Source organism: Phacochoerus africanus, chromosome 4 (assembly GCF_016906955.1).
Source record: "Phacochoerus africanus isolate WHEZ1 chromosome 4, ROS_Pafr_v1, whole genome shotgun sequence".
Lineage (NCBI taxonomy): Eukaryota > Metazoa > Chordata > Mammalia > Artiodactyla > Suidae > Phacochoerus > Phacochoerus africanus.
The window spans coordinates 81,478,527-81,493,885 of NC_062547.1; the positions used below are offsets into that span (position 1 = coordinate 81,478,527).

A 15,359-nucleotide genomic window follows, 5' to 3' on the forward strand; every position below is an offset into this window, starting at 1 on the left:
GTAGTCCAGGTACTTCCACACGCGCGCGCGGGAGCGAGGGTAAAGGTACGCAGCTGGTGTGGGCTCCGCGCGCGCGCGGGCGCGCGCGCCCAGGTGAAGAAGTCCGTGGACGGTTCCACTGTGTGGGGCCTGTGAGGCCTGAGGGGCTGCCGCGGCCGGCGGCGTTCGAGCCGTAGCGGGACCGGGACCCCCGGCTGCAGCGGGAGCGACGCGCCGGCCGCTCGGTGGGGGTGGAGCCCCGCCGCGGCCCCAGGTAACCCCCGGCCTGAACCCTTCGCCGTGCTCCCCAGGCGCGGGGCCAGCGAGGACGGAGCGATAGGGGGCGGCCGCGGGCTGGCAGGGTAGCGCAGGGACTTCCAGTGAGGCCGCTGCCTGCCTCCGCAGGGCCACAGCTCGTTGTCCCCGAACCTGGCGCCAGAGCCCCTTCGCCCGCCAGGTCCAAGTGCCCCAGTATGCGGAGCGCCTGGGGACAGCAAGTCCCAGCGTGCCCTGCGTCCCGCGCATGCCCCTCTCACATCCGCTGGCGGGTTTCGGCTTCGGCGGGGGCCCTGGCGTCCAGGCAGAGCAGCTCTTTGGTCTCGTCACGTCTGTCCCAAACACTTTTCCAGTGCTCCATATCCCAGTCGCTGGAATCCAGAGCGACCCGAACCCTGCCCCGGAGTGGCTGTGCCTCTGAGGAACAGACCACAGCATGCCAGCTGCGTCGTTACTACTTTGAGGGTGTAGAAAGGTGGGCGTTCCAGAGGGTCTGTGTCTTGCCAAGGTCACACAGCTGAGGGCCTTTGAGCCCGAGTGGAGATGTTGCCGGGGGCCTAGAAGGCGATGTGGGCGTAGGAAGCTGACCTTGGAGTAGGCAAGACACTTAAGATGGAGGGAAAACGGAGAATTCGATTGGACTCATCTCTCTGGATTTGCCAGGCTTCCCCACTCTCGCAGCCCCCGATTTTCATCTTTGGATGATGTGACAGTACCTGCTCCTTCCTCTGCAGACCCTCTGAGATCCAGTGGTGAGACCTACAGAGGGGAGGGAGTCAGAAATGGGAGCCCCTCCCAATGCCATACCCTCAAACCTCAAGCATTCAAGTTCAGACCCTGACCCAGAAAGTCAGGCAGGTACCACAGAAGGTTCACACACCGTCAGAGCCACTAATGAGTCACTGAGGTAGGTACAGTCACTCCCATTTTACACCTGGGCAGACTCACAGAGGCGATGACTTCCTCAAGGTCACCAAGCTGGTGAAAGGCAGAGCCAGGGTCCAAGCTCAGGTGGGCTGGTTTCAGAGGCTCTGTTTTTAACCATCGTTGTATGCCTGCCGCCTCAGTAGCCTATAGGAGATGAACAGCATTGCTCCACACACTAAGTGCTCAGTAAATATCTATCAGTAGTGTCCTCATCATCCTGATTTTATAGATGACAGACTGAGAACGTATAACTGGAGTGAGGCCACATGGCTGACCAAGTCTCAGAGCTGGTGCCAGAGGGCTGCAGACCTGAGCCCAGTCCTGGAAACACCTTCACACACACACCCCATCCTCCCACCCTATGCACAGACAACTTCTACTTTTTAGGGGAGCCAGAGCTTGGGGCTCAGGGATGTTCAGGGTGCCTCCCTGCCCTGAGCAGAGAGGACTTGGCAGGGAGCCTATCAGTCCCCATCCTAGAGTATGAGACTCTGGACTCAGGTCTGTTGCTCTGTGGTCACTGGGAGGTCCGTGCTCTGAGCTACTAGGCTGTGCTGTGTGTCCCTGGATGGTCTTTCAGTCTCTGTTCTGCCAGCTCGTCTTTGGAAGGCTACTGCCCCTGCATCTGGAGGAGGTTTTGAGGGGGTCTTAGAAGAAAAGAGTGGAGTACTTTCTGACCATGATGTAGGGAAGGAGGCAGCCAGCTGTCCAGGCTCTTAGGTAGGCTGGTGGAGCAGGGGAGGGCCCCAGCAGGAACCCGTGACCCCGCCTTCTTCCTGCTTGTGCAGAATCCCTCCCATCTGCGGAGGAGGCTTGGGGGTGGAAGCTGGAATGTAGCATCCAGTGCTTTGCACTCCAGGGACTAAGATTTGCATCCTTCTCTGCCACTCTTCCACTCTGTGATTTGGAGCCACCTGTCTCAGGGGCCTTCAAGGTCTCCTGCCCCAAGGACATCTGTGCTTTTGATTATTGAGCAACGCTTGGGGACCCTGTCTTGGTGTTTGTGTTGTATGAGTCAAGTTTAATGTTAGATTAACATGCGACCCCAGGTTTGCCCCTTGGAGGCTCTGTGACAGTGGGCGAGTCATATTCCCCTCTTTCTCAAGCTTCCTCATCTGTAAAATAGAGCAAACACTGGTACGTAGCTCCTAGGTCATTGGGAGGACCAATGAGATGGTGATCAGGGTGGGACTTGCCCAGATCATGCAGGAAACTCTAGAACCCTCATTTCTCCACAGAATTTCGAGGCAGATGCCTGGGCGGGAGTAAACCACCCCCACCTGTGGTTGCTAGAGCCTACTGGGCCACACTTCCTGAGCCATTTTCCTCATCTGTAAGAAAGTAACAGAACCTGCCTTCAAGGGTGGGGGCGGAGTAGAGTGATAAGAATGAGGCACACAGTAGGTATGCAGACCACAGGCCCACATTGGGGTTCCAAAGCATAAGACTTGTCAGTGAGCCTGAGAGGAAAGTCCAGATTTCTGGCTTCTCTGGGAAATCTGGTAAAATTAATCCTCTTTCCCACTTGCTCCAGAGAGATCCTGCCTGTGCCCAGGGAGTTTTTTCAGGTCAGGAGATGTGTTGGAGTTCCCACTGTGGTGTAGTGGGTTAAGGATCCCAAGTTGTCTGCGGTGGCACAGGCCCTAGAGCTTCCATATGCCTTGGGTGTGGCCAAAAGAACAGAGGGGATGCATTATTGGCCTCTGGCCCTGGGGGGAACCCTGAGGGGCTGCGGGGATTTACTGAAGGCCTCCCACAGAGTCAGGCATGAGCAAAGGCAGGGTAGGGCCTTCCTGGCCCTGAAGCATCAGGGGCAAGGAAGGGCACTCCAGAACCCCTTCCTTGGGCACCCACTGCTGGGAATAGAGGCAGCAGTCCCATGGCAATACCTTGTGCTGTCCTTATGCGGTTGATAACAGCCATGCTATATACTAAGGAAGCCAGAAGACAGCCCAGGAGAGGCTTCGAGGAGGCAGCCTTTGAGCTGAGCCCCAAAGGTTGAGCAGGCTTTGGCCAGAGGTGAGTAGGAGGTGTTGGGGACATTTTAGGCTGAGAGAATGGCACAGTCAGGGGCTTGGTGGTTTCGAAGCAGCGACTGGATTGGGGAGTAGTAGCTAGAGTCGCTTTCTGAGGGTGGGGAGTGGTACGGGCTTCTCACACTGGGGCCTTGGTCAAGTCGCTTCACCACCTTGAGCCTCACATGCTCACCCATAATATGAGACTGGTGACCCCTGTGGTGTCTGCCTCAGTGAAGGCTGGGTGTTAGGGCACTTACAAATACTGAGTCCTCTCAGGCCAGGAAGAGATTATTGAGGCAGGAAACAGTCATGGCAGGGCTGTGTGCAAATTAAATGGCATGAAGAAAAGGTCAGGGTGCAGGTAGGTCTGAGGTCAGAGATAGGGGAGTTCTTACAAGCTAGAGACTTGACAGCTTCCTGTAAAAGATGAAATGAGAGCAGAGCCTCAGGAAACAGAGAAGAGGAATGGATTGGTAGAAAGGAAGAGAGAGGGCCTCGCAGGCAGGGAAGGGCCAGAAGGAGCACTACCATGGTCGTGGGAGAGAGGCTGCCGAGAGGTGAGCCCAAAAAGTTTGGTGGGGGAAGTTTGTCTTACTAAGTGTCACGCCCAAGCTGGGTATTAGGGAGCCACTGCAAGTTCTATCCTTACACAGGCAAGCAGCGGGTGGTTTTCACAGTGCAAGCCCCTTTGTGTGTGAGAAGGATTTTCTGATTGCCTTTATAGGATGAGAAAAATAAAAGTTTTCGAGGGATTTAGAAGAAGGGGGGGTTGATGATAAGGAAATGGTTAGAGAAAGGTATTCCCATTTATTCTCATGTATGCATAGGTTAACTGTGATGGGTAGAGTTTGGCATTCCAGGTAACATCTGAGGCACTATGTCGTGTATTTGACCTTCTATCCTTAGAGATCTGCAAACAGCATGTGGATGCCATCTTTAGTTATTGCATTGCTGGCTGCACATTCACAGTGTGGTGTGACTGTTGCTGGTCTAAACACTTGGATAAACGTGTCTGTTCCCCAAACTTCTGGATTGTTTCCAGTGGATACCTTCCTAAAGGAGGATTTCTAACTCTATAAAGGAACAAAAGTTTTTTATGGCTTAAAATACTTAAAACAGGAGTTCCCATTGTGGCTTAGCAGGTTACCAACCCCACTAGTATCCATGAAGATGAGGGTTTGATCCCTGGCCTCACTCAGTGGGTTAAGGATCTGGCATTGCTGTGGCTGTGGTGTAGGCCAGCAGCTACAGCTCCCATTCAGCCCCTAGCCTGGGAACTTCCATATGCCAAAGGTGCGGCCCTGAAAAAGCAAAAAGAAAAAAAAAATTAAAAATACTCTTTTAGGAGTTCCCGTCGTGGCGCAGTGGTTAACGAATCCAACTAGGAACCATGAGGTTGCGGGTTCGGTCCCTGCCCTTGCTGAGTGGGTTAACAATCCAGTGTTGCCATGAGCTGTGGTGTAGGTTGCAGATGCATCTCGGATCCTGCGTTGCTGTGGCTCTGGCGTAGGCTGGCGGCTACAGCTCCAATTCGACCCCTGGCCTGGGAACCTCCATATGCCGCGGGAGCGGCCCAAAGAAATAGCAAAGAGACCAAAAAAAAAAAACAAAACAAAAACAAAAAAAACCTCTTTTACAGGAATTTTCTTTAGAATTTTCGGTAGGTTATACTGTATAAGGTTTTTATTTATTTATTTATTAGCTTTTTTTTTTTTTTTTTTTTTAGGGCCACACCTGTGGCATATGGAAGTTCCCAGGCTAGGGGTAGAATCAGAGCTACAGCTACCTGCCTACACCACAGCCACAGCAACATGGGATCCAAGCCTCATCTGCGATGTACACCACAGCTGACAGCAATGCCAGATCACCAACCCACTGAGCAAGACCAGGGATTGAACTATCATCCTCATGGATACTAGTCGGAATCCAAGTGTACAAAAGTGTATACAATAAAAAATATGTTCTCCTGATCCAGTGCTCTCGCCCAGTCTCCCTGTATATAAATCAGTCTCCTGTATATCCCTATAGAAATATCCTATGCAGATACTGTATATATCCAATTTTTTAAAACACTGATACTGTTAGGCGCTGTTCAGTATCTTGCTTTCAATTTTTAATTTTTTTCTGTTTTTCTTTTTGTCTTGCTATGTCCAACCATGGCATATGGAAGTTCCCAGGCTAGGGGTCGAATCAGAGCTGTAGCTGTGGGCCTACACCACAGCCATAGCACCACAGGATCCCAGTTGCATCTTCAACCTACACCACAGCTCATGACAATACCAGATCCTTAACCCACTGAGCGAGGCCAGGGATCGAACCCGAATCCTCATGGATACTAGTTGGGTTTGTTACCTCTGAGCCACAATGGGAACTTCTGAATTTTTAAACTTGAGATAATGAAATACACCAAAGCAGCATAGAAAATCTCTCTCTCTCACACACACACACAGCAGCCCCACCACACACAGTCTTAACAACTGTCTAACACTTTGTGCTGGTATCTTGTTTAGGGCTGTCTTGGATGTAGCCCTATGTCAGTGCAGCTTCATACAGAGGAATCAGTTATTGGCTGTATGCTTATTTTATTTGGCCTATTCCCAGCTTATGAATATTTTAAGTATTACTGGGTTTTTTGTTGTTGCCGTTTTGTTTTGTTTTTTGCTTAAATACAAATGGGGAGGCATCGAGGCTAAGGAAAACGAAGCTTGGCTTTTGCTTGGATTCAAGTATCTTCTCAGCACCTCCTCCTAGCTGTATGACCTAGGGTGAGTGACGCGTCCCTCTTGATTTTTTTTTGGCCATCTGTAAAGTGGGCAGGGTGTAGTAATCAGTCTCGTAGTTGCTAGGAAGAGTACAGAAGAAAACTAAAGATTTCATTGGGTTTAGCTTCCCCAATCCCCCTAGAAGGGAGCTCTCCTAGGCCTTGCCTAGAGCAATTAGAGCGCGGGACCACGGCTGCTCAAGCTTCAACTTGTTCCCCGCCCCTTTCCCTGGCCACGTTGGGGGCGGGGCGGTTAAATATCTCTGTGACGTCAGCGCACACCGGGCCAGTCCACTTTTCCGCTAAGCGTTAGCTTATTTGCATGGGTTGTCCATTATTGGTTCGTTGGGTAATCCAGGCTGTCCCAGCTTTTTAAAGCCACCGCGTAGTATAAACAAGGCGATGCCTGGAGCCCAGGCCATGATGTCATTTCGGCGCAGTAGCTCTCGGGGTTGACATCATCTCCGGAGAGGTTGCCAACCCAGGGCTGTTAGCGCCTTCCTAACCACTCGGACTAGCTTAAGAGGCCGCTCCTGCTCCGTTCAAGGTCTCAAGGTCGGCTCCATTGCACTTCGGTGTCCCGGGCGCCGCCCCATCCCGAGGAGGGAACCATGACACAGTAAGTCCGGGCTGCAGATCTCCGTGCGGGACCCATTTTTTCCGGCAAGGAAACAGCCTCAGGAGTACGAGTGGTTTGCGAGTTTGCCTAGCAAGTTAGAGTTGCAGTCAGTCTATCTTGCCCACCCCAGTGTCTTCCATCTTTAAGGGGCGTACGGCCCCGCCCCTTGCCTGTGATGGCTGCGGTCACTTTAAGTGAGAAGGTGGGGGCGAGAAAGAGGGTTTAAAAAAAAAAAAAAATCTGCCTAAGATGGCGGCCCACTAATCACGTGCCGAGTCGCTGCGAGTGATTGGCTCTGAGTGCCCCCGCAGGGAGGAGCTCTTTATAAGGGGCGGGGCCCTCGCGGGCAGCAGCCAGCTACTGTTTGCCGGAACCTCCCGGCGCGTTCCCGCGCTCCCCCCTCCCGCCCGGCGCGCGACCCCGCCGCTTCGAATGTTGTGAATCAAATGTGGGGTTTGTTACATTCCGCTGCCGCCGCGGACAGTTCTTAAAGGGCCAGCCTCCGGCAGCTGCGCAAACCCAGCAGTGTCCTGCCGCCGTCTCCCGCTCTCTGAGGGCCTGAGCCGAGAGACTGACCGCGCGTGGGCCTCGCGAGGCAGACTCTTGGCGGACGGACAACAAAGAAAGAGGGCCCCGGAAGGAGCCGGACTGCCCCCGGACCGGGGGGTGGGGAAAGGAGCACATTGTTTCGCAGGGCGGGGGCTCTTAAAGGGTCCAGGCTGCACACTCCACCCCCCCGCCCCCTGCCCACCTTGGCCGTCCTAGATCGGGAACAAAGGAGTCAACGTGTGGCCAGGTGGCCGAAGGTGAGTCGGGACCAGAACCCCCCAGCTCCTAATTTCCGCATCCCTGGAACTCCTGTCCCCCCTCCCCTGGGACTGGGGCTGTGGTCTAGCTGGCTCCGCAGGAGTTAATCACGGGCCGTCCGGAGGGGGATCGCTAGGCCTCTAGAACCCGGGACCCCTCCCCACCCCCAGCGCCCCGAAGACCAGGCCGAGTCTCTCTAGAGCCTGAGCGCTGCGGTTGGAGAGGAAGGAGCCGCCCCCTCCCCCTGCCGCCGCCACTTCCTTTGTTGTTGCTTTTGTCTCACGCCGAGCACATGGTCCGGGATCCTCGGCTCTTAAAGTCACAGCGCTCTGGTCCCGACGCCGCAGTCTGGCCTCCAGCCCCCGATGTCCCCCCCACCCCACCCCCAAGCTCGGCACAAAGAAGTGAGACGGGGACGAAGGAGGGCCCTCTCTAGTCGAGTATCCGCACAACAGCCCCCGCCCCATCCCCAGGGACGGATGGCTGAGGAATCTCCCCAGACCCCAAAACCTGCGCCTGGCCCACTCTGAGGAGGGGAGCGCCAGCCCAGGAACACAGGTTTCCTCCCCGACTAATGAGACCACCTGGTTTTCTGAGTCTTTCTGGCTTTATTTGGGAGCTCCCGGAGGGAGAGGTTTCCACCCCCATTTTACAGTTGTGGCAACTGAGGCTCACAAAAGCAGAGATTTCCTTGACCAAGGTCATCCAGGGAGTCTGGGCTGGCCAGGGTCTCTTAGCTTCCAGCCCAGTGGTCCTGCCCTCTGCTGCCTCCAGCCACCACAGTTGGGGAGCTCTGTTTGCCCACCAGGCAGTGCTGGGCCCAGCCTGCCTCTTTTGGGGGGTGGTGGGAGGGAAGGGAGCTTCACAGTCAGCCTGAGTCTGCCCCTGTTCTCAAGGCCTGACTTGGCATATTTGCAAAACAACCCCCTGTTCCTGCTGACAGCCCCCAAGGCCAAAGGATATGGCAGGGTCTCCCTAGACCAGGACGGGAATAGCTGCTTGGAGCACTGGGAAGTAGGGAGTTAGCAGCCTCCTGGGGGAGGCTGGATGCAAGGTGCAGTCCCTGCTTCTGGGCAGGATCAGATTTAGGGATGAGACCCTCAAGACCTGTTTATACAGACCTGATTGAGAGCCCAGCTCAGCAGAGGAGTGGTGAAAGGCAAAATAGATAGTGGCCACCTGGGCACCCTTGCTGTTTGACCTTGAGCAAGTTACTAGCAACAACTCTGGGCCTCACTTGCTCCTCTTCATAGCAGGGCTAGTCAGGATGCCTGAAAGAGAAAGTTCTCTTGATCTCCTTTAGAATTGGGGTTAGTTCTATGGGCTGCTGATGGTAGTGAGAGTCAGGTGTTGGGGAATGGAGGCCTAACAGACCAGCTAGGACTAATTCTGTCCCTCTCTGGGTTTGTGGTCTGGAGCAAGTTACTTCCTTTCTCTGGATCTCCATTTCCTCAACTATGAAGTGTGTGTATTCCCCCTGGGCCATCTCTGTTCCCATTCAGGAACCAGGGCCCACTCCCTTACCAGCTGGGGTATTACCCAAGGAAAGCGTATCTCCCAGCTGCCTCCTGTAGACCTTGAAGTGGCACTTGATTTCTGCATGGAGGGTGGGGGTAGAGGTCAGCCTGTCCTATTTCTGAAAGTGATCATTCTCACCTAAGCTTTCATTACAAATCACTGCTGTGGCCTTTGAGCAGTCCTCACCAGTCCACTGGGAGGTGATTATTGGGCTTTTCCCACTTTACAGATGAGTAAGCTGAGGCTCAGAGAGGCAAAGCAGTGTGCCAGATCTTCAGCTAAGACTGGCCAGAAGTCAGGGTATCACATGTCAGAATGCAGGGGTTGAGGAGTTCCCGTTGCAGCTCAGCAGAAACAAATCCAACTAATATCCATGAGGACAAGAGTTCAATCCCTGGCCTCTCGCAGTGGATCAGGGATCCAGCCATGAGCTGTGGTGTAGGTCGCAGATGTGGCTTGGATCCTGAGTTGCATGGCTGTGGTGTGGGTTGGCAGCTGTAGCTCCGATTCGACCCCTAGCCTGGGAACTTCCATATGCCCTAAGTGTTCCCCTAAAAAGCAAAAAAAAAAAAGAATGCAAGGGTTGGCACTCACCTTTGGCACCATCGGCCACAGCTAGAGGCTTTCTGTCTGGTGGTTGGGTTTCTCAGCTCCTTGCCACTTCCCTTTTCTGAGAAGTGGGTGTCTTTGAAGCGGCTAGTCTCTGCAGAGCAGATTCCCATGGGCCTGGGCCTCTGTGGTTCCACACCCTTGAGCCACCCAGACTTTAGCCAGACAGCCTGGCACAAGAGGAGCAGTTGAGGCCACTGCATGCACAGCTCCAACTGACTGGCCTTGGACCCCACCTCCCTGAGCCTCAGTATCCCTACTTTGGAGGGAAGTATTATAGGTCTTATTAACATTCCTCATAGGCAGGACTGTGGGCTCCTGGGATCTCTGGGGTCTGTTAGAGCTGCAGTTCTCTGGCACCTGCCTGTGCTGTAGGAAACTGCTGGGGAATTTGGTAAAAATCTCAGTTGCCCTTGTTTTCCAGCCCTCCAAAGATTCTGATCCAAAAGCTCTGGGGTGGGCCAGGAGTCTGTTGTGTTCACTTATTTGGGGGTTTCCTCTGAGTCTTTGTTTGCTCCACTGGATTATCAGCAGGAATCAAGGAGGCTGTGTAAGGATATGTGTGTAAGGATATGCACTTGACCCACACCAGGGGTCACGAAGCCAGTTGTTACCCATGGTGGGCTGGCAGGGAATGGGCCTGGCTGGCTTGGAGAGAAAGCTCATGTTGGAGGCGGGGAAAGCAGAAATGAGGGCCCAGTGGTATCAGATTTTCTGCCCTCCCCCCAATCCAAGGCCAGATTTTTATGTAATCTTCCAGTTTTTAATCATTGGTGCTAACTTCACTGCTGCTAGACTGTGGCCTTAAATCTATGTAATCGGCTCTCCAGTGTGCATTTACCACATCAGGCCTACCCTGTGCTGGACACGGGCTGGTCACTGGGCCCTGCCCACCCCTCTGCCAAGTGCTAAAGCCCAAGTTGGGTGGGAGAAGTATGAATTCCAGCTCTCCCACTTCCCGGCTGTGGCCTTGGCCCTGTGCTGTCTTAGCAGGTGGAGAAGAACCTCCATTTCAGGCTTATTTTGAGTGTTAGGACCCATGCATGTAAAGCCCTACCCAGAGGAAGTATTCTTCCAGCTGTTGGCAGGAAGGAACATGGTGTTGAGACAGTACACCGGTTCCTTAGCTGTGTCAGCAGGGAGGCAACACGTAAAGCTGGGCATGAAGGAAGCATAGGAGTTTTGTTAGCTGGAGGTGGGACTCCCTGTTGCCAGAACTGTCAAAGGCTAGTCCTGTTGGATGCACCCTTCAGCTCTGCAGGGCCTGACAGGTCCCAGAGCTTTCCCTGCCAGGGCCTCACTTCAACCCCTGAAGTTAATGAATGGTCCCCCTACCTGGACCCCAGCTCTTCCCCCACCCCACTCCCACTCCACTTCCTCCCTTAGGTTTAAGTTCTTGCTTCCTCTTTTTTTCTCAGCAAGCCCCACCTCCCACTCGGGAGCTGTTTGGGTCAGTTTTGTCAGCCTCCCCATCCCCCTAGTAAGAACCTGGCTGCAGGCCAGACCCACCAGTCCACCAGAGGCTGACTTCCTTCATCGCCTCCTGCCAAAACCCTTGAGCTAAACCCCTACCCACTGACAGCAGGGTACAGCAAGAGGCTTGTAGTCAGCCCACCTCCCAGCTTTGACACTCACTGTGGGGCCTTGGACAAGTCCTTTCCCAGTGGAGCTAACAGTACTTTCCATGAAGAGTAGGTGAAGTCCCACCTGGGTAGGCACTGTGGAAACAGGCTATGGAAAGAAAGTATATCATTAGCCATCTGTACCCGTGAGTTCCACATCCATGGACTGAACCAACTGAACATTGAAAACATTTGGAAATGGAGTTCCCTTGTGGCACAATGGGTTAAGGATCCAGCGTTGTCACTGTAGCAGCTCTGGCCACTGCTGTGACATGGGTTCAATCCCTGGCCCAGGAATTTACACATGCTACAGGTATGCAGAAAGAAAGGAAGGAAGGAAAGAAAGAAAGAAAAGAAAAGATTTTGGGGGGAAATATTCCGTAAAGTTGCAAAAAGCAAAACTTGAATTTGCCACTTATGTAACATTTACATTGTGTTTACATAGCCTTTACATTGACTGGGTATCATGAGTAATCTAGAATTGATTTAAGATCCATGGGCGGATGCATGTAGGTTATATGTACCTGTTACACCACTTTATATAAGGGATTTAAGCAGTCTCAGATTTTGGTCTCTGTTGGAAGGGGTGTGGTCCTGGAACCAATCTCCCTGGATGTCAAGAGACAACAGTACTGACTTGTCACGAACTGGGAACCCCCAAGGGCAGAAACCCTGTCGGGACCACTCATCTGCTAATGGTGGAAGAGAACTGTGGCCCAGGCCTTGTTGAAATCCATCTTGAGCCAACCAGATGGAAGGGAGGAAGCTGGAGTCCCCACAGGAACCCCAGTTACCTGGAGGTCAGAGTTGTAGACCCCCACACCAGGACAAGGTTCCCTGGGAACCCCATCCTGAGGGAGCCATACAAGAGCCACCTGGCCTGGAAACATGCTGGCCAGTCCTCTGAATTTAAACCCTGAGGGGGACACTGATCTCATTTTCACACAACAGGAAACAAAAACCTAGGCTCCCTGCAGGCCAAGCCTGACCCTGGTGTGTCAGGCCTAAACCATGGAGAGCACAGAGGCATGGTGGACATCAGTGGCCTCTGGAACCAGGTGACAGAAGTTTGATTCTGTCTCCCCAACCCCTAATGGAGCAAGGGACCAGACATCTCTGGCTTAGTTCCTTCGTCTGTTTGCCTCCTAGGGTTGTGAGCCCCAGCCCAGCCCCTCCACCCCTCTGCCACCCCTGATGCAACCATGGGCTCTGGCAGTGACTAGGTGGCCACCCTCTGCCCCTGTGAGTCAGCGGCGATTCTCTGCAGGAACCAGTAGCCACCCAGGCCAGCTCCGGGGAAGGTAGGAAGGAACCTCCCAGTCCTGCCTGGAGCCCCTGGTGCTGGGGTTGTCAGCTGGGGATGGGGCATGAGGGCCAGGGGTGGAGGGGCCCAGGGCCCTGAGCCATCTTCCTTCCCCAGTGGGTAGTGACCTTGGCTTCTCTCCATACTCTGTGAATGAGGGGCCCCAGTCAGTCCTACTGGGGCCTCCTCTCTGTGGTGCAGCCCCAGCCGCGAGGGCCCCCTGGCCAGCCCGCCTGCCCAGGATGAGCGCTTACCCTCCCAGCAGCCACCGCCCCGACCAGCACACCTCCCCGTAGAGGAGCGCCGAGCCTTGGCTCCTGCCGGCGGGAGCCCCCGAATGCTGCACCCAACTTCCCAGCAGAGCCCATTCATGGTTGATCTTCACGAGCAGGTAGGCAGAAGGTTCTCCGCCCCCCGCCCTCACCCACTGCCCCCAGCCTCTGGTGAGCCAGTCTGAGGAGCAGAGGGAGCAAGCCCTGACTTCACCTTGCTGAACTCACTCCACATTTGGGGAGGCCTTGTTGTACAGGTTGGTAAATTGAGGTGCAGAGAAAGGAAGGGCCTTCCCTGGGGTCACATGGTGGATGAGTGGTGGAGCTAGAAGCCCCTCCCAGGTTCCCAGAAGGGTCTGCTCTCTGGGGTGGGGAGGTGGGGGACAGCCAGGTCTGTACCTGGGTGAGCTCTAGCTAGAGAAAGGAGGGGAACTGGTCCCCCAGGACCTTCCCACTTGGGGGCAGCTAAGTGGCCTCCGTACAGTTCCTGGGTCTCTCTCTCCTACAGGTGCACCAGGGACCTGTGCCTCTGTCCTACACAGTCACCACAGTGACAACCCAAGGCTTCCCCCTGCCTACAGGCCAGCACATCCCTGGCTGCAGTGCCCAGCAGCTCCCAGCATGCTCCGTGATGTTCAGCGGGCAGCACTACCCCCTCTGCTGCCTCCCACCCCCAGTGAGTGAGCGCCCAGGCTTCCTATCCCACCTCCAGCTGAAAGCCCCAGCCAGTAGCAGAACTGAGACAAGCTTAGGATTCCCATCAAGGCTGTGAGCATCTACTCGGCTCCAAGCCACAGCCCTGTTCAGAAAAGTGTATGCATATTCACATACAGTGGGAGAGCATTTCAGAGTTCAGGGACCTCCCTACATCCCAGTGCCTGCTTTATGGTTGTGGTTTGGAATTGTGATGTCCCTATGGGCTTTAAGAGTAAGATGTCCTGCCTGGTGGCCTAGACCAGGGATGGATGGTCCAGAGGATTTTGGTTGGGACCTCTTGCTGGGTGGAATGGCTCCTGGTCTTAACCACAAACATAGACCCAGCCCATAGCCCAGAACATTCTCCAGCCTTCACCCCCTTTCTCAGCAGCTGATCCAGGCGTGTACCATGCAGCAGCTCCCTGTGCCCTATCAGGCCTACCCCCACCTCATCTCCAGTGACCACTACATCCTGCACCCCCCACCGCCAGCTCCACACCCCCAGCCCACTCACATGGCACCTCTTGGGCAGTTTGTATCGCTGCAGACCCAGCACCCACGTATGGTGAGTCTGGGTGATGGGTCCGATGCTAGAGGGGATGGCAGGAGGGGCAGGGAAGCAGGGGCTTCCCTCATCACCAGCTCTGCTGGGCCACCCTGCTTCTTCCAGCCCCTGCAGCGCCTTGACAATGACGTGGACCTTCGGGGGGATCAGCATCCCCTGGGGAGCTTCACCTACTCCACCTCTGCCCCGGGCCCGACCCTGTCCCCTTCCGTGCCCCTGCATTACCTGCCCCACGATCCCCTGCACCAGGAACTGTCCTTCGGTGTGGTAAGTGCTGCACACACACCCCCACCCCCGCCCCCAGGTTCTCGGGTGACCAGGAGGCAGGCCCACGGTTGACTTGCACCTGGCCCCCCTTCCGCAGCCATATTCCCACATGATGCCTCGGAGACTGAGCACCCAGAGATACCGCCTGCAGCAGCCACTGCCCCCACCACCCCCGCCACCTCCCCCACCACCATATTACCCCAGCTTCCTGCCCTACTTCCTGTAAGTACCTGCACATCTGCTACAGAGCGGAGTTGCTGTGTTCTCCAGGGGCCTCCAGTGGTTAGACCCACACGCAGCTCCATGGGGTCCTGGGGCCTCTCAAGCCACCTGTCCTCCCCACCAAACCATACATGCACACTCACGCTCACCATCTGGGTTCCCTGCCGTCCTGCAACATCCTGGGACAGACACACTGGGATCCCTGGTCTGAACAGGGTAGAGGCTTTGTTTCATGGCGGGAGTTGGGAGCAGCTCTGTGACTCCCTTACACCTACTGACCTTGACCCTGGGCCCGCATACCTGTCTCCCCCTAGCTCGATGCTGCCAATGTCACCAACAGCAATGGGGCCCACCATCAGCCTGGATCTTGATGTGGATGACGTGGAGATGGAGAACTATGAGGTCCCGTGGAGCCCTGTCCTGGGAGGTGGGGGCTGGGGACCTCTAGCCCTGGCTGCCACTGACTCTCCCCTCTTGTCTATGACCAGGCCCTCCTGAACCTGGCAGAGCGGCTGGGAGATGCCAAGCCCCGTGGCCTCACCAAAGCGGACATCGAACAGCTTCCGTCGTACCGCTTTCACCCTGACAGCCACCAGTCGGAGCAGACGCTGTGAGTACCCCGCCCTGCTGTGAGTACAGATGGGCCTAGAGGGAACCCTTCCTCGGGGTCTTCATGTGAGCCTGCCCTCACCATCAGTCTGGGGATGACACTCTGTGTCCTCCTCCCAGGTGTGTCGTCTGCTTCAGTGACTTCGAGGCGCGGCAGCTGCTCCGGGTCCTCCCCTGCAACCATGAGTTCCATACCAAGTGTGTTGACAAGTGGTTGAAGGTAATGCAGCCGTGCCGGCTCCCAGGTGTTCCTGGTGTGAAGAGGGGGGCAGACTGGAGGGCTTCCCTC

General features: G+C 55.1%; 1 protein-coding gene across 8 annotated transcripts in view; it reads left to right on the top strand.

Annotated features, from left to right (window-relative positions):
• The window catches only part of RNF44 (ring finger protein 44), a 17,882-nt gene continuing 2,523 nt past the window's right edge, over positions 1 to 15,359 (top strand). Inside the window, exons 1-10 of one of the 8 annotated variants that reach the window (XM_047778049.1) lie at positions 1 to 45; positions 12,286 to 12,437; positions 12,641 to 12,830; positions 13,220 to 13,387; positions 13,796 to 13,972; positions 14,078 to 14,239; positions 14,337 to 14,461; positions 14,776 to 14,863; positions 14,950 to 15,071; positions 15,191 to 15,290. In XM_047778049.1, coding sequence (XP_047634005.1) covers positions 12,331 to 12,437; positions 12,641 to 12,830; positions 13,220 to 13,387; positions 13,796 to 13,972; positions 14,078 to 14,239; positions 14,337 to 14,461; positions 14,776 to 14,863; positions 14,950 to 15,071; positions 15,191 to 15,290 — 1,239 coding nt within the window. In that variant the 5' untranslated portion in view covers positions 1 to 45; positions 12,286 to 12,330. Of the gene's footprint in view, positions 46 to 114; positions 254 to 6,271; positions 6,581 to 6,628; positions 7,387 to 11,481; positions 12,195 to 12,285; positions 12,438 to 12,597; positions 12,831 to 13,219; positions 13,388 to 13,795; positions 13,973 to 14,077; positions 14,240 to 14,336; positions 14,462 to 14,775; positions 14,864 to 14,949; positions 15,072 to 15,190; positions 15,291 to 15,359 lie in introns of those variants that run through there. The other 7 variants (XM_047778048.1, XM_047778046.1, XM_047778047.1 and 4 more) reach the window with 7 other exon arrangements.